Source organism: Pogona vitticeps, chromosome 1 (assembly GCF_051106095.1).
Source record: "Pogona vitticeps strain Pit_001003342236 chromosome 1, PviZW2.1, whole genome shotgun sequence".
In the NCBI taxonomy this organism is placed as follows: domain Eukaryota; kingdom Metazoa; phylum Chordata; class Lepidosauria; order Squamata; family Agamidae; genus Pogona; species Pogona vitticeps.
The window spans coordinates 33,582,386-33,609,636 of NC_135783.1; the positions used below are offsets into that span (position 1 = coordinate 33,582,386).

Sequence of the window (27,251 nt, forward strand, 5' to 3'; positions counted from 1 at the left end):
ACACGCTCTACGTGGGGCTGCCTTTGAGGTTGACGCGGAAACTTCAGGTGGTGCAGAATGCGGCGGCCAGACTCCTCACTGGAGTGAGAAAATACCATCATATTTCTCCAACACTGGCTGCACTGCATTGGCTGCCCATCTGTTTCCGCGTCAACCTCAAAGTTTTAATGCTTACTTATAAGGCCCTAAACTGTTTATGACCTCGATACTTGGCAGAACGCCTACTCCCACCAAGGTCTACCCCGATCACCTGCGCAAGCCTGGAGGTGAGGCTGAGGAGCCTGACGCCGAGAGAGGCCCAGAAGGAGAAGACACAAAACCGGGCCTTCTCGGTGGTGGCTCCTCGCCTCTGGAACAATCGTCCTCTGGAGATTCGCGTGGCCCCTATGCTGGGCATTTTAAAAACCCAATTATAAACATGGTTATTCACTCAGGCCTTCCCTCCAGCCAGTTCTTGATATTCTTTTATTCTTTTCTATTCCTTTTTTTTTCTAATTATCTTATTGTAGTTATTGTTGCACTTTTATATATTGGAATGTGTTGTATTGCTTGATTTCATATTGGAAGCTGCCTAGAGTGGTCCGGTGGGCCAGATAAGCAGGATGGAAATAAATAAATAAATAAATAAATAAATAAATAAATAAATAAATAAATAAATAAATAAATAAATAAATAAATAAATAAATAAACAAACAAACAAACAAATAAATAAATAAATAAATCTTCCTGTCAAAAATATGGCATTTCTCACAATGTTCAACCCAAATCTACCCTTAAATCTATATGACTAGGGCTGTTCCAAGATTATCTGTTCCCTATGACTATTGTACCAAAGCCAAATATATTATTCTGGCACTTCCAGGGAGAAAAGCTCACTAGCATCTTTCCCCTTCCCTCACAGTAAACATATAATAATAACTAGTAGCTAAGAATGTGTTGCTTTTTCACTCCATAATGAGTGGTTAACACCTTTACTAATAATAATCATGTGCCAACAGGTCAATTCTGACTTAGGGCAACAATTTTCAGGATTTTCCGGGTAGAGAATACTCAGAAGTGATTAACCACTCTCTTCTTCTGGAGTTGCCCTGGGACTGTGCAGTTTGCCCAAGGCCACACAGGCTGTGTCAACTTGCCAGAGGCACTGTGGGGTATCAATCTCCCAACATGTGGCTCTGCAACCAGATATCTAAACCACTGAGCTATCCAGCAACATCAACAACAACATAATGAGCTATTGAATTGTGCAGGAGCCTTTTTCAGGGTGGGAACTGCAAAACTTCTGTAGGATGGGGGAAACCAGAAATGCTTCCCCCCTGTTTAATTTTTCATAACACCAAACATATGCGGCATGATGAGTTTATTAACTGTATCCAATGGTAGGGCCAACTGCACTAGATCTTGTCCTATTATCTGGCTCAGCAGAGAACTACACTTTTGACTTTTATCTGGCTGAAATCCTATTGCTTAGTATAGTAGGTTGCACTAACGTGGACCCATTGAATCAGAAAAAGGCAAAGCAACAGAGAATCAATCTACTCCAAAAACAGGGAGCCAACAGCCGCCACCAAACATTCCCACAACCATCAAAATAAACATCCTTAACAAAATAAATGCACACAATAAATTAACCAACAACAATTTTTAAAAATCAAACAGGGGAAGTGCTCCCTTACCTTAAACACAAGAGGACAGCAAAATAAAACACATACACAGATGCCTCTCCCAAAAACCAAGAAAAGCAAGCAAATGAAGGCAACAAATGGAAACAAAGCCTCTATCCTCAAAACAGAATAACTAGAACGTGGAGAGATTTCTCTCTCCTCCCCCCACCCAATCATTTGACGGAAAAAAGAATCCTCAAAGAAATGGGAAAATAAATTCCCAAAAAGTGAGGAAAAAAGGAAAGGACCAAAGAGCACAGAGGTAGGCAGCCAGGAGAGCAGCAACGAGAGAGGCCTGGAAAGAAACAACAAGAAACCGGGCCTTCTCGGTGGTGGCCCCTCAACTTTGGAACAGCTTGCCACCAGAGATCTGCCTGGCACCCTCGCTGGGTATTTTCAAGAGCCAATTAAAAACTTGTCTCTTTAGGCAGGCCTTCCCTCCTGCCAGTACTTTTTACTTTTCTTGATTTTCCTATTTATCCTCCCATCTTGATCATAGTATTATTGTAGATTTTAATTGCTGTTTTAAGTTGCTAATGCACAATATATTGTGAGACGCCCTGAGCAGACTCCTATCTAGAAGGGTGGGATAAAAATCCAATAATAAATAAAATAAATAGATGAAGGTTGTCAGGAGCTCACACAGCCACATGGAATAAGTGAAAGGAAGAGAGAACTACTGGGTTCCAACCAGTACAGACCCTTGTATGGCTTCGAAATCCTCCTCTCCTTCCTGGATTTCCTGATTGACTGCTGACAATAGCCCTTGTGAGACTATTGGGGTGAACATTTCCTAGGTAAGTTGTTAGACAAGGGGTGAAAGAGAGGGCAAATGAAAGAGGGAAACACACACACATACACAACCTATAGAACTTTTGTGTCCATCTCTTTGGGAACTAACAAAAGAACACGAGAACAAAAATAAGAGCCTCTTCCAAGATTTTTCCCCATCCATGCTAACAGAAAATTCTCACTCCTACTGTTATGCACCTCTCCCATTTAGTGTTTTCTTCTCCAAGTTAAATATATCACTTTCTTTTAACTTCCCTTCCAAGACTTATTACATACAAACAGGGTGCTATGCTTGCAATGTCATGTAATTCACCATTCTATAATCTCTTGCTTTTTTGTTTTGCCCAGTGTACCATTCAAGATGTTGCAGATTGTGTGACACACATTTCAAAGGCATGAATTTGTTAAGGTATAGAATCACAGAACAATGGAGTTGGAAGGGGTCGATAAGGCTCAGTGCAGGAATCTAAATAAAAGAATAAAGAAAAATATAATATTATTTTTCCAGGATATTTGAATGTGTTCTGTAACCGATGCATCCCATGGCCATTATACTCATATCAAGTTGTAAAAAATAAATAAGTGAATGGAATAGAAACAGTACCAAAACCAGATTTGGTGCTAGTCTTAACCACAATAAAAATATTTACTTCATGGGGATCCCCTCCACAAGATCTCAGATCCATACCTCCCCAATGTCATTTGTGGGTCCTTCAGGCAGGGAAAATTTGGCAACCACATTTAGCCAGGGAGCGATCCCTTCCCCATTCCATTTCTTAAAAGCAGTCTTTTATATCATTCATTTTCTGATTTTGTTTTTCCTAAGAGCCGGTGTAGTGTAGTGATTAGAGCAGTGGACCAGGACACTAACAGTTCTGTTCTAAGGGCACTGGATAAAAGGTGGGGCACAGATGTAACCAATACAACATTTCTTTTATCAAATGAAAGAGCTGACTTCTGAACTGTATCTTTCTTCCTTTCTTTTCTATGGAAGAAGGGAGAGATGGTCTCACCCTTTTAGGCCCCAACTTACTGAATTGAAGATATCTATTCTGAGGGCTGTAGCTAAAATAAGGCAACCAGGGCTTTGTCCCCAGACACCAAGCTTCAGAGGGCACCAAAATCTGGAGGGAAATCTCCTGCTTAATAACAACTCCACCCCATCAGGTTAATTCTGACTCCCGGTGGTCCTTTTCCAGGGTTTTCCAGGTAGAGAATAGCCAGAAGTGGTTTATCATTCCCTTCTTCGGCGCTTGCCTTAGGACTGTTCAGCTCGCCCAAGACTACACAGGCTGGCTCTTATCCTGGGATACAAATGCCCAACTCACTGATCTGCCCAACCAGGTTAATAATAATAACAACAACTGTGCGCCATCAAGTCAATCCTGACTTACGGCAACCCTTTTCAGTACTCAGAAGGGGCGAATAATTCCCTTTTTCTGGAAGTGCCTCGGGACTGGTTGTGCTTGCCCCACACAGGCTGCTCTGCTACAGTGGGGAATTGAACTGCTGGCTCTGCACAACTCAGAGAAGCTATCCAGCCAGCTGCCCACGTTGGCTACTGACAGGAAAATAAGCAGCTTCGTGCCCAGTTTTTGTTTGTTTCTTTCTTTTGCAAGCACGAACTTTGTGGTTTTTTTTTGGGGGGGGCACCACCTTCTGTTCATTCTTGGTGCAAATTCTTGCCCAATTCTCAGGGTAGAAAAGGTAGGAGATGCGGTCACCTTCCACAGGTGCCCAGGCTGCTTCGCTCGGCCTCGGGCCTATTCCTCCTGTCCCTCTTTCCACGGTAAGGACTTCGCAGACCAGCACCCACGGGCCGTTGGGCTCTCCCCCCCCCCCACGTGGCCCCCACGGAGGCGCTCGCCCGGGCGCAGAGGGGACCGCTTTCGCCCGAGTGCAAGAAGGCAAGAAAAGGCTCATCCCCGCCGTCACTGGAGAGCTCTGCCCCTCCCGCGCCGGCACGCAACCCCGGCACGTCATTTTGGTGGGGAGGCGAACCCAACACACACTCACACACACACACACACAAACACACAGACGGTGCGGGGGGGGGGGACCGTATAAATCCTCCCTCTCCCGGCCAGCTCGTGATGTTCTCTGCTGGCGAAGGGCGCCCGCTCGCTCGCTCGCCCCGCTCGGTCCTTGCCGCCGAGCAAGCCCGGAGGCTCCGGGGAGGCACTTGGGACGGGGCGCAGGGAGAGGGGCGAGGCGGCGGCGGGGCAAGAGCAACCGGAGGAGGAGGAGGAGGAGGAGGAGGAAGGAGAAAAAGCCAACCGGGCCGCTCGGAGGGGCTGCGTTTAAAAAGCCGGGAGGGAAGGCGCCGCGGGCAAACCCGCAGCCACCGACTCAGGGAAGCCAGGTGCCCCCCGAGGCTGGAGCGCCTGGCAGGGGAGGCTGCCCGGAGGAGCCCCGGAGCCGCGGGCGTTGGGGACCCCGGCGCGGCGCTGTGTCTTGTGGACGGGGCTCGGTTGAATCGGTTTATTTTTTGGAAATAATTGGAGGAGGAGGAGGAGGAGGAGGAGGAGGGAGCTCCTGGGGCGGAGGGGAAAAAAAAAGAGAGAGAGAGAGAGAAGGGAAAGTTGTGCAGATCCAAGTCGCCGAGAGAACGCGAGAAGGAGGCGGGAGGTGACCGCGGGTAGGGACTTGGCGCAAGCCGGAGCGGCTCGGGGGTCCCGGGCAAGGGCAAGCCGCCTCGGCGCGCTGCCCACGTCCACGAGCCGAGGAGGGAGCCGGAGCGGACCCAGCGGGAGAGCGCCGGCCGTGGGCGGGCGGGCAGGGAAGGCACCCGCCGGCACCGCCAACCTTCCCGGCGGCCGCCAGTCCCTGGCGCGCGGCGGCGGCGGCGGCGGCGGCGGCTCCTTCTTTTCCCGGCTCCGACGCGCACGCACGTGGGCCCCTCTCGGCCCCGCGGGCCAAAAGGGGGGAAGCTGTCTCTTGCCTTAGCGAAAGCCAGAGGGGGGGCGCATCTTCCTCCTCCTCCTCCTCCTCCTCTCGCCTCGCCCCCCCCCCCCCCAGTCCGGGCTTTTCTCCGCCTGCCAGCCGGTGCCATCTCAATTTAAGAGCGTGGGAGCGTGGGGGGGAAGCGCAGAGCCGAGCCTCCGCCAAGGAGCCCGCAGTTTCAGAGGCGCGACCAGTTGTCTCTCTCTCTCTCTCTCTCTCTCTCTCTCTCAATCCTCCTCTTCTCTCCCCCCCCCCCGCTTTTTCTACGCCACTCCTTCAACTCCCTCAGAAACTTTTTGTATTGACGTGGTTTTTCTAATTTTCCTTCGGGGGTGTTATTAGTAACACGTCCCTCCCCCCTCTTCCCCCCCCTTTTTTTTCGCGTGCAAGGAAAAGGAGAAAACGCCGTAGTGGTAGCAACCTGTTTTTTGAAACAAGTTTCGCAACCTGTTGCGTTCCTGCCCCCCCTCCGCTTCCAACCCCCCCCAAAGCATCCGATCGCCAACCTGTTGCCGTTTTCAATACAAAACGACCCTCGGGTTGGACTCTCGCCCCCCTCGGCTGGGACGTCGCATCTGCTCCCGAAACCCGGATCTCCGCGGTTGGGGGACTGGCCATCGGCGCTTCTGTTTGGACCGGCGACAGGCGGCGCTTATTTATATATATATATATATAAACAACACTATATAGAGTGTGAAAGATCCTGAACCTCGATCTGGTTTGCACACTTAAGCAGAACATCGCGGGGCACTTTTTGAAAAAGTAAAGGAGGAATTAGAGAAGACGCGTGGAAAAAGCAGTGTGTTTCTTTTTAATATTTTTTTTAAAAAATAAATCTTTCCAAAATGCACTGCTACCTCTTGAGCGTGTTCCTGACCTTGGATCTGGCCACCGTGGCTTTCGCCCTCTCTACCTGCAGCACCCTCGACATGGATCAGTTTATGCGTAAGAGGATCGAAGCGATCCGAGGGCAGATCCTGAGCAAACTGAAACTCACCAGCCCTCCGGAAGAGTACCCGGAGCCTGAGGAGGTTCCTCCGGAGGTCATCTCGATCTACAACAGCACGAGGGACCTGTTGCAGGAGAAAGCCAACCACCGAGCCGCCACTTGCGAGAAGGAGAGGAGCGAGGAGGAATATTACGCCAAAGAGGTTTACAAAATAGACCTGCGGCCTAATTACTCGTCCGCAAGTAAGTGTCAAGCTCAGCATGTGTGAGTGCGGGTGCGGGCTTGTTTGGCAGACAAACCGATCGCTGGGGGTGGGGGTGGGGGTGGTTGCGGATGTGTGGCTTGGTGTGTCCTGTACAGATCAGGTGGGTGCTTTGGTCATCCGTGGGTCGTAAAACTCGCCGGGTGCCCTTTGAGGAATGCGATCTTCTTTCAAGCCCCACCTCCGATCCCCAGGTCTTAAAGTTGTAGAAGGCTGTGTAGAAATCGGCGCTTTCCAAACCCACACACACACACACACCCTCTTCCCCGGTCCTCCGCGCCCCACAAGTTCTGGCCCTGCGATGCTTGGGGTGCGGTGGAAGAAGCGGTCTCGGCTGCCTGAGGAGGGTCCGCCGCCCTGGACTTTCAGGCGTCCGTCGTCGTGGTTGAAACTCGAGATCTTGTTGCGTTTCGACTTGGCCCGGGGTCTCTTTTCAGCGCCTTGTGGAGGGAAGAGGGAACGCAAGCGCCAGAAGAATGGGGGCAAGAGTGCCTCTGAGCATCTGCGGAGTGTTTTTTTGTTTTTGTTTTTGGCCTGGCTTTTGTAGCCTCTGCGTGACAACTCGGCGCCCTTCTGCCCCCGAGACCCAGAGGGCTGCTTTCCAGGGCAGGCGATCTCCCTCCCTCTTTGACTCGTTCTCCCTGGCCTCTCTCTTATCGTGATATGAGCGTTTGGAAACTTTGTGTGTGTGTGTGTAAGTGAAAGCGCTCTCCCCAGACGTGGGACGTTTGGCGATGCTCCTGCGTGATCACTCCCACGTTTGGGAGGGCCCGGTGCCTTTCCGATGCCAGAGACATTAAGAAGCCTCCTTATCTGGTCTCCTCCTCCCTTGTTTGTTTTTTTTCCCCAAAGTTTTCCTCTGGGTGGGAACAGTGGCTTCCCAGTCTGTGCTGGCTGGATGCTCTCCGTCCAGCTCAAACCCGCGCCCGGCCCCCGCTAGCCAGCAATCAGTGTCAGTTTCTCCTTTCCTCTTTCGCCAGCACCTGGGTCAACAAAACCTCCCCCTAATAGGATTAGTTGACTTTGTTAAGCTCTTCTCTCCCCAAGCCCTCGCCTGCGCTCTTATCACCCTCCTATCTCCCAGGTCAGCTGGTAGCTTCCAAAACTGATCTCTGAATCATGCAGGATTTCGTTTCTGTTAGGAAAAGCAAAGGGGGAGATGTGGGGGGGGGGAAGAAGCATGATCAGTAGCACCTCCAACCAAAATCCCAGTTTCTTCTCAAGTTGCTGGCTTAGTGCAGGTAGTACAGCCAAATATATATATATATATATTTGGTGAAGTCCGGCTTCCTGGACACGGTCAGTCTGCAAATGTTTCAGCTGGAACTAATTATGTTGCACTCATTTCTGAAAAATAAATTAAGAGCTCGGAGGAGCTGGCTGCATGTCTTGGTTTAGAGCCACCGTGGTCCAGAGGCAGAGTAGTAGTGGTGGAGGAAGAGGAAGACTTGAATTCAAAACCCCAGTTTGGGCTTGGCGTTGGCTTTGGCCACGTGAACCATCCTGTAGTTCTACGTGGCAGTTCGGGGCGTCCATCCAGCGGAGCCCTGTGGCGCTTATTCCCACCGATGGGTGCAGAGGACTGCAGCGTTACAGTTCCAACCTATACATGGCTCTCTAGAAGTAATCTCCAAGGCACAGAGCCTTAGTCGCTTCAGCTGTGAAATGGACCCAGTCGCAGGAAGTTGCACTGTCTCCTTAGTGTTCTCTATATAGTGTATCTCACTGAATCCCTTAACATGGGTTCGCTTCTCATGTGGGGGTGGACAGGGGACACTGAAAAGAAAAGGCAAAGGTAGGTTGTCTCCGGAAACCTTTTGTAATGAAGAATCAAAGCAAAACTTTGCTGCATGCCTAGGCTTTGGATTTCTTTTGCATTCTTTCTCTCCCCTCCCCCACCCGTCTATTTTTCACTTAGCTCGAATCTGTCTCCGGAAAGCACACAACTCCATCTTGCAATGGGTAACGGAGCTCTCTTGGTAACTTTATCCTACATTTTCTAATTGTAGCCTCTTTTATTTATTTTGAATGCAGCAAAGGTGTAGTTTTGAGGGCTTGTTGGGGCTTGTAGATGCCAGCTAGAGATCCCAGTGCCCTTGTTTGCTGCGAAGTGCCTTCTCTCTTGCCGCTTCTTCTTCGTGTTTGTTTTGTAATTGTTTGGTGACACTCTCAGGAAAAGGGCAGCCTGGCATTCAAAGGGTTCTTATTATTGTAATTAAAGCACCATCCAGAATATCTATGATAAATATACACTCCACCCTTGTTGCCTGGAGGGAAGGAAGAGTTTGTCATATGAGTGGCTAGGGCCGAGGGAGTATGTGCAAGATCTTGAGCCTAATTTTTAGCAATAACACGGAGATGCAGAAGAGAACTCAAGGCAGGAAACGCTCACAGGCGTGCACATGCGCGTACGATGTTCACCCACCCACCCTGACCCTCAGTTGATCCAAAGCCTGGGGAGGTTACTTTTTGAGCCTGCAACTCCCGGAATCTCCCAGCTGGACTCTGAAGTTGTTATTAATTCAAGAAAGTAACTTTTCCTAACTTTTGAGAGAACCAGTGCGTTTCATTAATTGAAATCATGCCTTCCTCTGGGGATGTTTACTAATTAAAGTAGAAGAAAAAGCTTCTTGATGAACATAATAGATTTTTTTCTTTTATTTTCAGTAAATTCTCATCTGTTTTGACCCCAGTTCTGCTGCCTTTTCTCCACAACCCCATAAAGAAGGGAGTACTGCCCCCCTCGAATAAATATATACGCCTTCTCTAAAATCAAACAGAGTGGAACAAAATATTATCTCAGAAATAAAATACTTGCCTATTATTATTATTATTATTATTATTATTATTATTATTATTATTATTATTATTATTATTATTATTATTATTATTATTATTATTATTATCATCATCATCATCATCATCATCATCATCATCATCATCATCATCATCACCACCACCACCACCCTATCCAAAGCCAGCCCTGTAGAAAAACAGTTGTGGAAGACAAGTGTAGCTTGCAAGGAACTGCCAACAGGGAGCATCAGATGTTTGAGAGCTGAGGCTCCTTCAAGTTTGAGCCAGCTGTGCTGTGCGGATGCTTGCTTGGCAGGATTGTTGTAAGTGGGTTAACTGTTTTTCCACTGCTGTATATATATTGGGCTGGAGAAGCAATTCTTTAAAAAAAAAAGAAAAAATGCCAAGAATAGCATATACACAGGGAGAGACAGAGAGATTGAGACTGAAAGGGAGAGAGATTGAGAGACTTGAAAATACAGGGTTAGGTGGTTCTGGATATTTTCCTTCAGACCTAAAACTTTTTAACTCTCCTGTTGCTACGGGCCAAGGAGTTGAGAGGTGGGAGGGGAAAGGAGGTCTCTATAAACACACTGAGGTCATAGAGTGAAAGGCATGGGAATGAGCCTTCATTCAGGCCACCCCTCCCCAATCTTTTTTTACCATAGAGATGTTAGCGTTCGGTAACTGACTTCAGCCAAAGTATTACAAATATGCTCTAATTATACTCGCAGTCAGCTATATATCACGGCACAGATTCCCCGATAGGTCTTTGTGGGACATTTTGTAAAGTTCACTCCAAATATTTTTAGCAATGGAAAGCTGTTGTGTGTGGTTGCAAGGGGGTGGGTGGGGGCGGCAGCAAAGAGATGCTGTATATATCTTAAGGCATATTTTGTCTTAAATATTATCCTTGGCCAACTGTACTGTATAAATACAGTAAATATGAATAGCGCTGGCGTGATGCCATCCTCCTGGGATGAATTTTAGTCAAGAAGGTATTTATGGGATATAAATAATACTGTGTCAACATTTAAAGAAGGGACCTGATTAGCTCAGAATTTATGCGTATTAATCTTTTCACGTGCTGTTAGTTTAAGGCTCAAAGTGAAGTCGTGCTAAGGTTTTGCTGATAGTTTGCACCAAGGGAGTAAAAGTGTGCTGGATTTGTGCTTGATCTTCTGTAGGAACTTGAAGAGACACTTAACTTGGGACTGGCATGAACATCAGCCAGTGTGAGGAACAAGCCAGCCTAGATTTCTGGACTACAAGGAAATACCAGGAAGGCTGCAATCATCTAGCTGTTTACCTAAGAGCAAGCTCAAATGATTTCAGTGGGATTGATGCGGAATAGTTGTGTTTAGACAGGTTTGTGCTGAAAATGACTTGGGATCTCTTCAGACTTGCTATAGATATTGGTCATCTAAATTCTTAGAAATCAATTTCTTAGATTTATAAGCGGGTTACTTTGAGTTTTGAACTGAGGTGGACTGCATAAAAGCTTATGGGAACATCTCTGTTGACTTGAGCGTATACAGCTTCTATTTTTAGGCCTTACATACCTAAAGAGGTCCAGTATTCGGAAAATGTACTTTTTTTCACTATAGCTCCTGGAATCTCATCCAGCATTGTGCCCACAAATGGGAATAATGGCATCCTTGAACACTGGGATAGTCATTCATCACTCCCTACAGTTGGAAAGGTGGAACAGTTCTCCAAGGGTATCCAGGGATCACTAAGAGAATTCTTTGCATTTTTTTTCTGCAGGGATGCAGTTCCCAGAGTGGCCAGAGAGGGAGCCAGAGGTTGGGAGGAGAGAGGGAGCCAGAGGTTGGGAGGAGAGAGGGAGCCAGAGGTTGGGAGTTTGAGTGCCCACTTTTTTTTTCCAAGGAGAAAAACCAAGCCTATTTAGCCTTGGGCAAGCTGCACAGTCCCAGAATACCTCCAGAAGAAGGGTCTGAAAAAATGGGGTTCATCACAAAGGCTTACATTAAAATGATCATTGAGTCCAGCCCCTGTCAAGGAGACACAGTGGGGAATCAAACTCCCACAACCAGATACATAAACCACTGATATAGCTGTTACTTTTTAAGGTGCTGCAACATTTTTGTCGTCTTCATTTTTGTTTTCTTTTTGCCTGACATCCACAAGAAAGCAACAGTGAGCTATTTCTGAGTACTCTCTACGCAGAAACTCTTGGAAAGGGCTGCCATAAGCCAGCATTGACTTGACAGCACATTCTTATTCTTATTCTTATTCTTATTCTTATTCTTATTCTTATTCTTATTCTTATTCTTATTCTTATTCTTATTCTTGTTGTTGTTGTTGTTGTTGTTGTTGTTAGTATTAGCATTAGCATTAGCATTAGCATTAGCAGTAGTAGAAGTGGTAGTGGTGGTGGTGGTGGTAGTGGTAGTGGTAGTGGTAATGGTAGTAGTAATCCCAAGGAAGCTGTAACAGTTAATCCTAGTATTTAGCAACTGGGGACAGGTGGAAGGAGAATTTCCCCCAAATCAGCTGCAGGGACATTCTTTGAATGGAACATATCCACCCACAAAAAGCAGATTCCGGATCCAGTCCATTATCCTGCTTCTGCTAATTTGCATGCTTGCACGCCAACATCTATCACTCATTTCTGTTGCCAAATAAAAAGTAGGTGGTAGAAGGGGAAGAACCAACTTTTATAAAACTTCCTTGAATAGTTGCCTTGATCCATTTATTACTTTCCCCAGGCAAATGAGCTGCCTATAAGCTTGTGTAAGAATGACTATAATAATTTTGTAGCATCAGCATGCTGTGAAGATGCAACCCTAAGCATGTTCTGTACTGCAAGGGTGGGTACAGTGTGATTCTCCACTATTGCAGGACTGTAACTTCATGTGTTCCCAACCTTCTTCAGCTATGGTGACTAGGACTGGAGGGCTGCATCACTATTCTAGGGCATCAGTCGTATTGAACTTAGTAAAACTGACTTCATGTAAATGGGGTTTCCTCTACTATTGGACTGGATTATAGACTGTTACTCATTCTAGCAAGAACCAGCAGAACTGTAACTCATAAATTTGGCACCCAGGGCAAGTGGTACCAACCCATACCCATTCCACCCTAAGGCATGGTCACCTCCCTAGGACAATGGGGGAGGAGAAATGTGATGTCGCCCCTAAAAGAAAGAGAACATTTATGCTTTAAAAAACAAATAAACAAGGAAAGTGAAGAGGATCCAGCAGGTTTTGCCATTTATCTTCCAGTGGATTTACTTCTAGATTTTGGTGCCCTCCCTATTTTTATTTTTTATTTTTGTCCTAGGGCAGAGCCCTGGTTTCCCTGTTCTAGTTATGGCCCTGGGAACTGGGAGCCGAGGGCCAAATTCACAGCATTAGCTGTGTGATTTCTGTGAATAATCATGGTGTTGCTCATAGGGACGCATCTGTTAGCTCACTTCGCCCTGTTAGGGAGCCTGATGGTGCAGCGATTAAAGTGCAGCACAGTCAAGATTCTGCTCATGGCGTAAACTTGATCCCAATGGGCTCAGGTAGTTAGCTTGAGGCTTACTCAGCCTTCCATTCTTCCAAGGTCAGTAAATTGAGTGCCCAGGTTGCTGGAGGCTGAGCAATGTGTAGGCTGCATGATTAAATTGTGGTTTAAATGCTATGAGGTGGTATATAAGCAGCAGACTTTGCTCTCTTTTTTTGGTTTACATTATTTTAAAATCCACACTCAGAATGTGTTAGCTCTACCACGTGACTGAAGTAAAACAAAAGAACTAGCAGCAGAATGTTTCGATGTTCTGTTGCTGAGCTGTATTCCCAGGTGACAACAGGTAATTTTGAAAGGTTTTATATATATTACTTTCGGACTGGGCGGTCACTGATCATGATTTATTGCATTGTTTCTGGCTTTCTTCATTCATACATTTATCACTTAAATTTGAATGTATAAACAGTATCTATCGAATGTACTGTGTTGCGGGACAGACTTTGGAAAAATTACTCTCAGAACCCTAGAGTTGCTAGTCAAGGGATAGAATCACAGTGTGCTCTGTATGGGACTAGATTACTGCAATGTGCTCTATGTGGGACTACTTTTGGAAAGGACTCAGAAACTTCCAGGGCTCCAAAACGCAGCAGACAGAGTATTAACTGTGGCTGGGTTTTTGTTTTTTCAGTTCGTTTGGGGCACACGAACCGAAAAAGGTTCGCCAGCACTGGTTTATATCATGTTGCTTCTAAATCTTTTTTTTTTAAAGTAATGCTTGCATCTAACATTTTTAATATAATATTATTAATTCTTTTTGTAATATTTGAATAATTTACTATTGTTAGCTTTTAATATTTTATTTTTAATAATGTAAGCTGCCTTGGGTCTTTTTTAAGAAAAAGGTGAGAGGAAAATATTTTAAATAAATAAAAATGGTTATGCAAAACAAGTGCTGGCTGGGTAACTCAGAGAGTTGGGTACCTGGTTGTAAAGACAGAGGTTGGGGGTTCAATTCTCTACTGTTTTTTTTTTCTAAGAGTAGAGTCAGCCTGTATGTGCTTAGGCAAGTTGCACAGCCCCAGAAGAAGGGAATGGTAACTTACCTCTGAGTATTCTCTACTTACAAAATCCTTAAAAGGGTCACCTTATGTTGGAATTAACTTGACAGAACACATTTATTTATTTATTTATTTATTTATTTATTTATTTATTTATTTATTTATTTATTTATTTATTTATTTATTTATTTATTTATTTATTTATTTATTTATTTATTTATTTATTTATTTATTTATACCCTGCCCATCTAGACACAAGTCTACTCTGCAAAGCACAACTTTACATGCACAGTGGAGATTTATACTGTAGTGCCCAAAATATACTGCAACTGAAGCTTTGATTTGAGGTGAGGTAAGGTGATGTGAAAAGTGTTACATGACACCTTGATGCTCCATTGCACATGGACATTATAAAGTGTATGGTCTATGGCTGAAATCCTATTGCACAACTTTGCATGCACAGTGGAGATGATGTCATTGTCAGCAACTAATCACTGCTAATTTTGGGCTGTATACAACTCATATACCATGTGATAAAGTTGTTTGTGTCTCAGAGTCCCCAAAGGAAGTCTTTGATGAGTGGTGATTTGCCACTGATGATGGCATAACTGCTGCTGTACTCACAAAGCTACAGAAAAGAATTTCATCCAGTCTATATTGCAACTTGAGTCGTCGTCATTTAGTTGTGTCCGACTTTTTGTGACCCCATGGACCAGAGCACGCCAGGCCTTCCTATCTTCCACTGCCTCCCGGAGTTGTGCCAAATTCATGTTGGTTGCTTCAATGACATTGTCCAACCATCTCATCCTCTGTCGTCCCCTTCTCCTCTTGCCTTCACACTTTCCTAACATCAAGGTCTTTTCCAAGGAGTCTTCTCTTCTCATGAGATGGCCAAAGTATTGGAGCCTCAGCTTCAGGATCTGTCCTTCCAGTGAGCACTCAGGGTTGATTTCCTTCAGAATGGATAGGTTTGTTCTCCTTGCAGTCCAGGGGACTCTCAAGATCCTCCTCCAGCACCACAATTCAAAAGCATCAATTCTTTACTGGTCAGCTTTCTTTATGGTCCAGCTCTCGCTTCCATACATCACTACAGGGAAAACCACCACTTTGGCTATGCGGACTTGAGTAGGCCCACTAAATGTGGAATAGGCCCATTGAGTATACATTGGTGTTGACTCACCAGTTGTCCACTGATTTCAGTGGGCCTACTCTAGTTTTGAATTACAGCTGGATTTTAGCCACTGAGTCAGACATGTATGATGGGAGTAGTAGTAGTAGTAGTAGTAGTAGTAACAACAGCAACAACAACAACATGAAAGTATGCATCAAACAGAATGTGGTATTTTCATTCTAATTGGCATTCCTTAGCATTTAAGGGTGGCGGGGGGATGGGGGGAAGGAACTGAAGGTTATTCAGTTGTTGTTCAGCTGCAGCTCCCATCACCTCTCATTGCTACCTCTGCTGGCTAATGTGATGGAACTTGTATTCGCACATGTTTGCCAGCCTTAGACTACAACAACAAAGTATGTCTTTGTTTAGGGGTAAGTGAACTGCAGACCCTTACCCCTAAACTAAGGGGTGCTCCTTAACTGTGCTATCAGATTTTAATAACAATAATAATAATTTCAGAACTGCAGAGCTGAAAGGTACCCTACGGATCATCAAGTCCAGCCCTGCACAATGGGGAATTGAACTACCAACTAGAAATGGGGGTATTCGTATATGAATACAAATATTCCCGCTCAGGTGGTGTTAATGAGGGTCCAGCCCTATAGGGCTGGACAGTCCACTCACCAATCTGCCGCAGATGGCACGATTCTACCAATGGCTTCACAGAGCATGATCCGCTCGCCACTCCTGGCAGGAGGTGGGAGGACAAGCCTTGCTACAAGATTGAAGAGTAGCGAGCGAATCGCATGCTGTGGAGCCATTAGTAGAATTGTGTCATCTGCATCTGTGGCAGATCAGTGAGTGAGTGGACTGGTCTGGCCCCATGGGGCTGGACCCTCGTTAACGCCACCTGTGCGGGGATATTCATATACGAATACCCCCATCTCTATTCCCAACTTCGGGCTCCTCAGCAAAATACCTAAAACAAAACCTCAAAAAAATAATTCAAGACAAATGGGAAATATATGCTTTAAAGAAGTGTTCATAGTTCAAATTTGGTGGCAAACCAGGAGAAATGTGCACTTTTTGCTCGTTTTAATGTGGGACGGGCTGACCTGGTTTCCCACCCAAATCCAGTGTAGTGCTATCAGGGGAAGAAGATATGGTAACAGTGAGAAATGACTGCTAAGCCAGCACAAGTCGCTAACCCCTGTGGATTCCATCAGTTCTACCTTGTTCAGGGATGCTGTTGCTGAAGACTCCATGCATAGTTTTCATCTTGGTACTAATTATTGGAAGTAAAATTAGGATTATCTGGTTTATTCTCAAAAGAATGGAGAGTGCACCTTTCCAGATCCTGGACTGTATAGTTTGGCTTTAATATGTACAGTATTAAATATCTTTCCCTCCCTCTCTCTCTCTCTCTCTCTGCTGAGGAAAAACTCCATTGCTATAATGAAAATTTTGCCTGAGTAAGAACTGGGCTTACATTTAGAGAGTAACTTATCACTTTGATGTTTGGAAGTTGGGATATAAATTTACAGAGTCCTTAAAAACTGGAACTGTTTATACTTTTCATAGCAGTTTCACATGAAAGTTAAATTAATTTAATGCAGAACAGTTCAACCCCCCCTACCTCTACTCTTTAAATTGAATCTCTAGTCTACACTTCAATTTTACGAGAGTCATTGGTGTGATTTATCCTTCCATTAGCTCTATCGCATGAATATTTGCTTCACATAGACTTATTTTTTTTCTTCTCTGGGTATTTTACCTAATGAAAGAAAACATTATAAACCTACTATGTACAATGGCATGTTTCTACTTTATCAACAAGGAATTGATTTACTAGAGTTTATATGGTGGGGGTGAGAGTAGGGCTCCTTGCGTACGCAGAAATTGGGTCCCTAGTATAATACTGGTGTTGTTGGGGTTCCATCCATGGGGGAGAGGTACACTATGCCTGTGTACCATCAGGCAGAAGTGGAAAAGATAAGAAACAGTCCTAACAGTCAGAGGTGACCACCTCATCCTATCTAATGGGGGTTGGCCCTATTTCTATCACCTTTTCCCCAACCTCAAAGCTCAAGCAAGGTTGCATTCCCTCCTAATCCTGCTGAAAGGTCTCTTATTCCCTCCATTTACTTTCTGCTCTCATGACCTACATTCCCGAGAACGCTATAGTTACTTGGGAATTAAATCCCACATAGTTCAATTGCTTCCCAGTCAAGGTGGTAAGGACTTTAATTAATTAATTAATTCATTCATTTGTTCATTCGTTCGTTCGTTCGTTCGTTCGTTCGTTCGTTCGTTCGTTCATTCATTCATTCATTCATTCATTCATTTCATGTGGAAAGAGGATTAAATGCATCATGTAAATCCTGGATGAGTGGATGGATGCACAAAAGAGAGAAAGATATAAAGGCATTTGTTTGGAATCTGTTAAGAGCTCAGAGGTTGTGGTGAGTTTTGGCTTGTTTTCTTTGAAGGAGAATAATTGGGTCTCTCAAGCAAACTAGATTTCAGATTACTGGTAAATTGCTCAGGAAGGTACTTTTCTCTCTCTGAACCGCTGAAGACTTCACTAAGTAGCTATTTTGTCCAAGACCCGCCTCAACAATACACTGGGGCATAGCGGGCTATGTATATATCAATGTATCTGTATATGTAATGTGTTTGTAGGCCCCTCAAGTAACCTTTTAATGAAAATGAAGGTGTACAAAGTCTTGCACTTTTATTCTGGCATGAATTTTATTGTTAAGTCTTAGCAGTTTTCTGTAGGTAGCTTTGTTTTGCATACAGTGCAGGAAGAGGTAGCAGTGCTTTCCATCTTTCATACATGAACACTACAACTCCCATCATCCCTGATCATTGGCTTTGTCAGCTGGGACTGATAAGAGTTGGGAGTCTGGTAATGTCTGGAGAGGCAGAGGTCCCCGTTCCAGTTGTGACTCTTTCATGTCCCCTTTGTCAAGTGTGTGATCTCTCCCTAGTTTGAATGGTGGTGTTTTCTTTCTTGGAGGCTTTGGGTTAAAAAAAACGATGTACATTATTTTCCAGGGAATAGGGTTTCTGCTTACAAAGTGGCTTCTTGACAGGGTGGATAAAATCAATTTGATCTAAATAAAAATGATTTTTTGATTTAAATCAACAAAAATCTTTTTTTTTAAATTTAAGTTGTTATTTAAGTCCATGTGATTCAAAATCAATCTGATTTAAGTTGTATCCACCCTGCTTGTTGAATTGGAGGATCCTTTGGGTCCTTTAAGTTCACATTGATATCTATCTATTTATTTATTTATTTAATTTATACCCCGCCTATCTGGCCCGCCGGACCACTCTGTAGGAAATACTGTAGGAAATACAGTAGTGCCTCGACTTACGATCATGATCCTTTCCAGAAGATGGACGTTAACTTGAAATGGTCGTAAATCGAAGGACCATTTCCCTTTGAAATGCATTGGAATGCGATTAACCCATTCCAGAAGAAAACAAAATACCCCCCAAAATAAAAATAAAACACTGCAAGCCCCATAGGAATGTGCTGTGGCTGCAAACAAACAAACAAAAAAACAACCCAAATAAACAACGGAGCAAGGTGAACTGTGGTCTTTACAACTTCTCTAGCCACCTATCACATTTTGTTTTGGTCTGTGGTGATACATGAAGAATCATGGTTGAAGGCTTGGTGTTTCCATTGTAACACCTCCCTGTGGCCATGTCTTATGTTGCACTGGAATAGAATTACTGTATAGAATCACAGAGTTGGAAGAGACCAGAGGGGCCATCAGATCCAACCCTCTGCCATGCAGGAACTCTGTCAAAGCATTCCCGACAGATGGTCATCCAGACTCTGCTTAAAAACCTCCAAAGAAGGAGACTCCACCACACTGAGGCAGCATATTCCACTGCCAACCAGATCTGACTTTAAGGAAGTTCTTCCTGAGATTCAGGTGGAATCTCTTTTCCTATAGTTTGAAACCATTGCTCCGTGTCCTAGTGTCTGGAGCCATGGAAAACAAACCTGTCCCTTTCTCGCCATGACATCCTTTCAAATATTTAAACATGGCTATCATGTCCCCTCTTAACCTTATTTTCGTAAGGCCAAACTTTCCCAGTTCTTAAGCTGCTCCTCATAGGACATGCCTTCCAGACTTTTGACCATTTTGGTCGCCATCCTCTGGACATGTTCCACGTTGTCAACATCCTTCTTGAATTGAGGTGCCCAGAACTGGACACAATACTACAGGTGAGGTCTGGCCAAAGCAGAATAGAATGGTACTATCACTTTCCTTGATCTAGACACTATACTCCTATTGATGCAACCAAGAATTGCATTGGCTTTCTTGGCAGCTGCATCACACTGCTGACTCATGTTCAGTTTGTGGTCTACCAAGACTCCTAGATCCCTTTCACAGGTACTGTTGTCTAGCCAGGTGTCTTCCATCCTATATCTGCAGCCACGTTTCTGCTTGTAACGGGAGCTACAGAGGTTCGGGAATATCAGGGTTATCATTCATCCCTTCTTCTGTCAAATGCATGCGTTTCTACTACCAGTGTGATTTGAAACTAGATTACAAAGATGTGGCTCCCTAGAAGTAGCTGCCGTATAACAACTGGGATCTTATTTGAAAAATTACATTGGTGTAACACGACTGGACAAAAAAAAATTGTCAAGGGGAACCTTTACCTTTACCTTTAACTCAATTGATGTAAATTTTAGCTGTGAACTACTGCAAGTTAAGATGACAGCATAGGCACTTGCTGTCATATGCCAAGTTGTGGAAGGGGTGTGCAACAGCATATGCTTTTGCTAACTTCCTAACTTCTGACTGTTCACAGCTGAGTTTTTTGCTGATGGATAGGGATGGGATTTTCACATTTCCTGGACTTCTGGTCCCATAATTCTCCATTCTGGGAATTCTACCTGACAGATGGAGATCTTACAAACACATGAATGTGGCTTATCAGGGAGGAAGGCCTCAATTGGAAGGCTTTGAAGCTTAGCTAGGCCTAGCTACCCTGGGCAAGGGTAGCTAGGCCTATTTTAAAGAGGTGTGTCTAGAGTGTCTCAGGTTAATTGGCCAACAGTGACCACTAGTAGTGGTTAGGACACTACTAGTAACAGAGGAAGACCCTGAGGGGATGAAATGTGGTCATTTCCTTTTTGATTGTCAGTGTGTATAATAGCTGCCTACTTCTATGTGAGAAAGGCAAAGATGGGACTCAGACACTCTATTGCAGGGGTCCCAAACTCAATTTACCTGGGGGCCGCTGGAGGCAGAGTCTGGGTGAGGCTGGGCCGCATCAGATTTTCCGCCAAGCGGAGCAAGAGCCTGAGAAGCCGCCCAGGAGTTTCCTTAGCCCGGCTGGGGCTTGGAGGGGGGGCATGAGCCCTCATCGCCGGCCACGAGCCCCTCCAGCTCCTTCTTCACTACCACCACCAGCAGCAGCAGGATGAAGAAGCAGAGAAGGGAGGGAACGCTGGTGACCACCTAGCGGGGGGGGGGGAGGACAGGACATAAAAATAAAAAAAACCCTCACAGAATCGCCTTGCCAAAGGAGAAAAGCCCCCATTGGTACCCTCGAAATTAAACAGAACGGGGTGGCCCCTCCTACAGGTGCTTGCGGGTGCGCGCGCACGCACAAAAACACACAGACACAGATGGAGGTCCGGCAACCTTCCTCTGAGGGCCCCCCTCAAAAAAAGGCACACTCAGCAGCAGCAGCTACCCCACCATGACAGAGGAGCAAACTTTGCGAGGTGAGCCCAAGCAGCCTCCAGAGCCGAGGCGGCTGAAGCAGGATGAAGAGGAGGAGGAGGAGGAGGAAGCAGCACCACTGGCTGGGCTAGGCTGGTGCTGGGGGTGCCCAGAGAGAGAGCCAGAGAGCTGCTTCCCTGGAAGAGGCGGCGGCAGCTGCTCTTGGCAACTTGGAGGCACTCTTTGAGGACGGGTCAGGAGTGAGCTCCGCTCTCAGGCACCGCTCGGCGGTGGCTCAGGCACTCGGGGAACAGGGCTGGCAGCGTGCTTCGCTCACCAGCTCTCCCCAAGACAGCGCCTCTTGAACCCTCCATCCGGAACTGCAGCCTGCCAGCCAGAAGATATGCGGGCTGGCTGGCAGGCTGCAGTTCCGGATGGAGGGTTCAAGAGGCGCTGTCTTGGCAAATGGCCCCTGGCAAATGTTTGAGACCCTGTCCCTGTTCTTTCAGTGTGTGGCCAAATAGGTTGAAATGTATTTACTGGCTTTGGATAATTAGATTTGCTCATCTTGGCACTAGTTGCCTTTATGATGAATTCAGGGCTAGGGAACTGTCCTGCTTAGTATGTGCTGTTGTCAAAATTCATAGGAAATGAGATATAGGGAACTTTTTATTTTTATTTTTGTAAATCATTCTCCCTTCAGTGACAGTGGGAGCCCAGAGGGAGCTTCATCCAGTTGGCCTCACGTTTCCTTTGCCTGCACAGTGTCTCTCATCTCCAGAGTCTCTGTGCGCTGCTGATTCAATGGAGAGTCCCCATGCATCTCGATAAAACATGTCATTAGTGAGAATACACAAATGTTTCCATTCCCATCACAAAACCATATGTTCTGTTTCTTTTTCCTTTAGAAAAAGCCACTTTTTCAGCCCAGGAATGCTTTATTCCCTCCCAAGTATTTCAGTTTGATTTAATAAGATGCTAGGCGTGCCTTATCAACATCATTGTTTAGACCAGAGTGGGTAACTGGCCATCCAGAGGTTGCTGGCTGGCAACTCTTTATCAGCCCTAGCTAGCATAACCAATGATGAGGAGCTATGGGAATTCTAGTCAAGCGGCATCTGGAAGACCACAGTGGCCCACCCATGCTTTAGATTGACATGGTTTCTTTCTCAATTACTTAAGAAGATTTCCCCCCAATCTGGAGCCCTCTAGCTGCTTGGGGGCTTCTGGGAGTTGTAGTAACCACATCTGGAAGGCCTTAGATTGCAGAAGTCTTTTTTTTCAGTACTTTTTTTGTTTTCTTTAAACTTTCAGCTGATGCTTAATGGCAGGAGTTTTAATCAGTGTGTTCTTGAACTGTTCTGATTTTGAGCAGCTGGGCCTGCCCTCTGACAAAACCAACTCTTGATATAATATTATAATATAATAACAGTCTTAGAACTGCAGAGCTGGAAGGGAGCTTATGGATCGTCAACTCTAGCCCTTGTTAAGCCCAGTGGAGAATCGAACTTTCAACCTCTGGCTCCACAGCCAAAGACCCAAACCACTGAGCTATCCAGCAGGTTTTTTTTTTTTTTTTTTAGCATGACAGTATATTGCAAAGAGGCAATAGGCCAAGTGAGTGCAAGATGCAAAATGTGGATGACAGGAGAAACAGAAGGACGTTTTGTTAGAAAAGTCCTAGTTAGTGGTCAACTCAGAATAGTTACTGGAAGCTCCCCTTGGATTTGTCTTACTTCTAGAGATAAGGATATTCGTATTTATATACAAATACCTCCACACAGGTGGACATAACGATGGTCCAGCCCCCTGGGGCCAGACTGTCCACTCACCTTCTGCTGTTGCTGCAGGCTCCACACTCCCTTCCTGTCACTCTGGAGCTTGCGATCTGCGATCCACTCTTTGACCTAGCAGCGAGGCATCGTATATACAAATGGCATCGTATATACAAATATATACGATTTGTATATACGATGACCTGACATCGTATATACAAATACGAATACCCCCATCTCTACTTGCTTCCATCAAAACTACACAAGTGGGCCATCTGTGATGGTGTTTGTTCTAAATCAAAATAAAGCCCTGTTATCTAGGGTGAGAATTCTGCCTTGCACAGAGTGGTTCAACCAACAGTGTAGATCAAATACAAGAGGCAAGGGGAGAATATGACAAAAAGAAGAAGAAAACGTTGTGAAATTGACCTTGGCTGTGTTTACTTGGCTCATTGCCTCACTTTCATATCCCTCCTACATTGACAAAAGGCACATTTGAGAAGCATCTTTGCAAGCGCTCCTTTGTGATGGCATGTTCTTCCAACTCTCCATTTTGCAATTCTCTCTTTCAGCACTGGATGCTAAGTCCAGATTTTACCATGAGAGGGTCTCCATTTCATTCCCCCCCATCCACGTCGGGCTCATTTTTAAAAAATGTTATTGCAAAACATCCAAGAGGGAGGTCTTGCCTAGAAGAGAGAGCTGTGTTTTTATATATATATATTTAAGAAATGCATGTATGTATCTGTTTAACAGCAATAAAATATCTTCTGTTGCCAAAGCACAAATTGGAATGTTCTGGGAAAGGTAATTTAATTTTTAATGGTTGGCTCAGTGTCAGCGATGGTAATTTTGACACTTCCTGAGGACAGTTTATCATGGATGATTCTACATGCACAGCAAAATACAGCAGTAAATTGCTCACTCTTTCCAACTCTCTTTTTTACTCTCATAGAAATTCTTGAACTTTTCTGTGTTTGGCCAATGACAGAGTGTACACACTGGCATTTTCTCATTCAGACCCTTGTATTGAATTTTAAAATACAGGGTTTGTTTTTCTTTAATTTTCTGATTCTATGTGTGTGTTTGTTTCCGTTTACAACCAGTTTTTGCAAAAGAGCAGCTTGCTCAACTCAGACAGCATTCTTGGGTTAAATCTGCATGTGTCATATACAGTATCTGTCAAATCATTGTCTCCGATGGAAGACAGGGCCACATTTTTCTTTACAAAGCATTAGAAAAGAATTTGGCCTGGAAAGAATGGCACGTACTCTTGATATGTTCCAGTGTGAAATGGGCCTTTGAAACTTACACAGGGAGCAGCCTTGTTGATCAACAGTATTTCCTCTTGTTGATGGAGAAGATACTAGAGACATGCCTGGATGCACAATGGGCTTAGGGGTGGATAGAGATGGGAAAAGCTGCCATTTGGGACTACAACTCCCACTTTTCCCCAGTCAGTGCAGCTGATGGCTATGTTGCATAGAAGGTTCTAAGATAGGCACTTTTTTCTTCTTTAGGAAACTTTTTTCCAAACTTTGGCAGTGGATCTGCTGTTGACTTGGTGATTAGATAAGTAGATACCTTTTTTAAAAGCCAAAGACAGAGTGGTGGTGGAATAATTGGGCTGGGCAATCACAGTTGAAGGAGTCTGGAGACAAACACTGGCTTTTGAGGGATGGGTGTTGGTATATGGAAAAGGAAAGAAGAGTGGAAGAAGGGGTTACACAGAACTTACATTCCACTTAGCTTAGAGAAACCACAGAAAGGCAGAGAAAGCCTTCTGCCTCAGGAAGTGTAATCCATGCAAGCCAGCTTGTCATTTGTAATTCTTACCGGAAGATCTTGCGGGATTTTTTTCTTTCCAAAAAGAGGAAAAATAGTATCCAAAAATTAGTGTCTCAATTTCAACACAGGAACACTGTCTGCAGAATAAGCACACCTCAGCGTGTAGTATTGTTTGTCCTTAAAGTAACTATTTTTGTAGCAAGAAACTGAAGAACTCCTTTTAACAAGTGTGGCTGGAAGAACAGCTAACAGTTTATGATGCAGTAAAATGGAACAACAGCTATTTACTTTCCAAAACTCCAAGTTGTACTGTCTCACAGTAGTGGGGGAAAACGTGACCAGGTGACTTGAGTCATCAGGTTGGTTCCAGCTTGTGGTGATCCTATGAGTCAGTGACCTGCAAAAGCTCCTGTCTTTAACAACTTTGCTCAAGTCTTGCAAACTGAAGGTTATGGATTCCTTTATTGAGTCAACCTGTCTCATGTTCAGTTTTCTTTTTTCCTACTGTCTTCAAGATTTCCAAGCATTATTGTCTCTTCCAGTGCATTTTGCCTTCTCATTATATGTCCATAGTACAACATCAACTTAGTTTAATTATGTTAACTTCTAATGAAAGTTCAGTCTTGATTTAGAACTCATTTATTTGTCTTTCTTGCAACTCACAGTATCCAATACCACATTTCAAATAAACCATTGTGTTTTTTTTCCAGGTTTCTTCATATTTTTTTAACCTTTTACATCCGTAAATACCATGGTACTACCATAGTACTGTGTATTTTTTGAAGAACCTTTCTACGGTAGTTCCCTTAAAGCCTCCCTTTTAAGTTTCAGTCTTCTGATATTTTGCCTGCAGTTCCATTTGTACTGATGACTGAACCAAAGTATAGAAAGTTTTTAACGAGATCAATTTCTTCATTGTCAGCATCAAAGTTCTGTAATTCTGTACATCTGTAAGGCATGGCAAATTAAAGCAAATAAAGCAGTTAAAGCAAAATTACTTTCAAGCTTTGAACATTAATGTAAACATGGGGAAGTGACTGTTGATAACAGTGCCGCAGTCCAGAAAATAAAGAGTTAGCAATTTAAGAAGTCATGAGAATAACTATCCGAGTGTAAGAAAATGTTTTACGTAACAGGATGTAGAAGAATTGCATACTTAGAAACTTAGGAGAAAAGCACACACAGTTGTGAAAACTCACTGAGGGAAAAGATATTAACAGCAGGGCTTTCATTCCACAAAATAAGGAGCAATTTACAAAGTTATTTAAAATACATGCAGAGAGAAATTCTGAAATAGTTAAAATAAAATGTATAAAAAGGTTGTCTACATGGATACATGCTCAAGTGGGAAGTTAGGAATGTGGAGGAAAGGCATTAAATGGGGGGAAACCGGGATGTTCAAGTCAAGTTCACATTATTAACAGCTCCAGAGAAGGTATCCTAGAAGATGCATGGAAGAACTTCTTGGAAGAAGAAAAATAGCAAACATTTATAAAGCCAACCAAGAGGAGTTTGGAAATGTATTACTAATGGCAGCAGCACTGAAATTTATGACCTGATTTAAGACAACAGGGAACTAAAATAACTGAGATCAGAGCTTAGAAAAGTTATCTTTTTGGACTATAACTCACAGGATTTCCTAGCTGTCATGAGCAGTCCAAAAAGAGAACTTTTGCATGTTTAGGTAAAGGTGTTGTACAGTATTTTGGTTTCAAGACAGAATTGCTGTTGTTAACTGCTACCAAGTTGCCGCCGACATACGGCGATTCTATGAATGACAGACCTCCAAAATGTCTTGTCCTCAACTGCCCTGTTCAGCTCTTGTTAAACACATGGCTGTGGCTTCTTTTAAGGAGTCAATCCATTGTGTATTTCATCTTCTTAGGATAATCTTAGAAATTCAGAGCTGGAAGGGACCCTATGGATCATTGAGTCCAGCCCCTGTCAAGGAGGCACAGTGGGGAATCAAACTCCCAGCCTCTAGCTTCACAGCCAGATGCCTAAACCACTGAGCAATTCTTCTTTCCCTGCTGCCTCCCACCTCTCCCAGCATGATTGTCTTTTCCAGGGAATCCTGCCTTCTCGACAGAATTGTAATCATAGGATATTTTGGAGCACCTTTTTGGAAATGTGGTTCGGTACCTTTGAATTGCCATCAGAGCTCTAGTTCTGTACGAAGCATAAAGGATAAAAAGGATTTAAAAATAAACAGTGTGGCAGGTTGTTGGTAGCAGTATTTAATTGCAGTTGTCATCTGGTAGCAGCATATGGTGGCAAGATGGTCATAGAATGTGGTTTCAGAATTCAGGGAAATAAGCATGAGTTTATACAGTGTACCTTCCTGGAATTTCACATTTATATCCCTTCCCATAATAAATTATCTGACCATGGACCTTCTAAATAAACAGGTTTTAATGTCTTTCCAGCATTCCTTTGCCCAAAGCTGTTAGTCATTGAAGAGCCAACATGGACTGTACATCTAAAAAATAATCCATGTGTAAATGCAAGTTTTTACCTTTTATGCACACAAGAGTAAGCACGAAACCTCCTGATAGGAGAAAATAAGCAGTGTGAAAGAGAAAGAAGAATGGAAATTCATCAGTGAAGGTTTCATACATTTCAAGGCAATACGTACAGCCACTTTAGGGGAAAGAAATGGGTAATCAATAGTCAAAATATGCGGAACACCAGCCATCTTAAAAGAACTGCAGTTTTGGAGCTGTGGGGATATAAATACATTTTGTATTCCAGTGTGATCTAGTTGGATCTGGGTCTTGGAGGTTTTTACACTGCCCAGATAGGGTTTGCTGATTTAGCTAAATGAGTTGATTCAGCATAGACTAATAAAAAGTAAACCAGGTGCTTGTTAGGACCTTGTGAAGATCAATATTTCATAGGCTTATCATAAGTTGGAGGTGACTTGATGGCATGTAA

The 27,251-nt window shown here is 44.3% G+C and overlaps 1 protein-coding gene and 1 long non-coding RNA gene across 2 annotated transcripts in view; one reads left to right on the forward strand and one right to left on the reverse strand.

Moving 5' to 3' along the window:
• The window catches only part of LOC140704538 (uncharacterized), a 444,477-nt gene that overhangs the window by 384,686 nt on the left and 32,540 nt on the right, over positions 1–27,251 (reverse strand). The window lies entirely within an intron of this gene.
• TGFB2 (transforming growth factor beta 2) overlaps positions 5,772–27,251 on the forward strand; it is a 111,614-nt gene continuing 90,134 nt past the window's right edge. Inside the window, exon 1 of the mRNA XM_020808465.3 lies at positions 5,772–6,590. Coding sequence (XP_020664124.2) covers positions 6,245–6,590 — 346 coding nt within the window. The 5' untranslated portion in view covers positions 5,772–6,244. The remainder of the gene's footprint in view (positions 6,591–27,251) is intronic.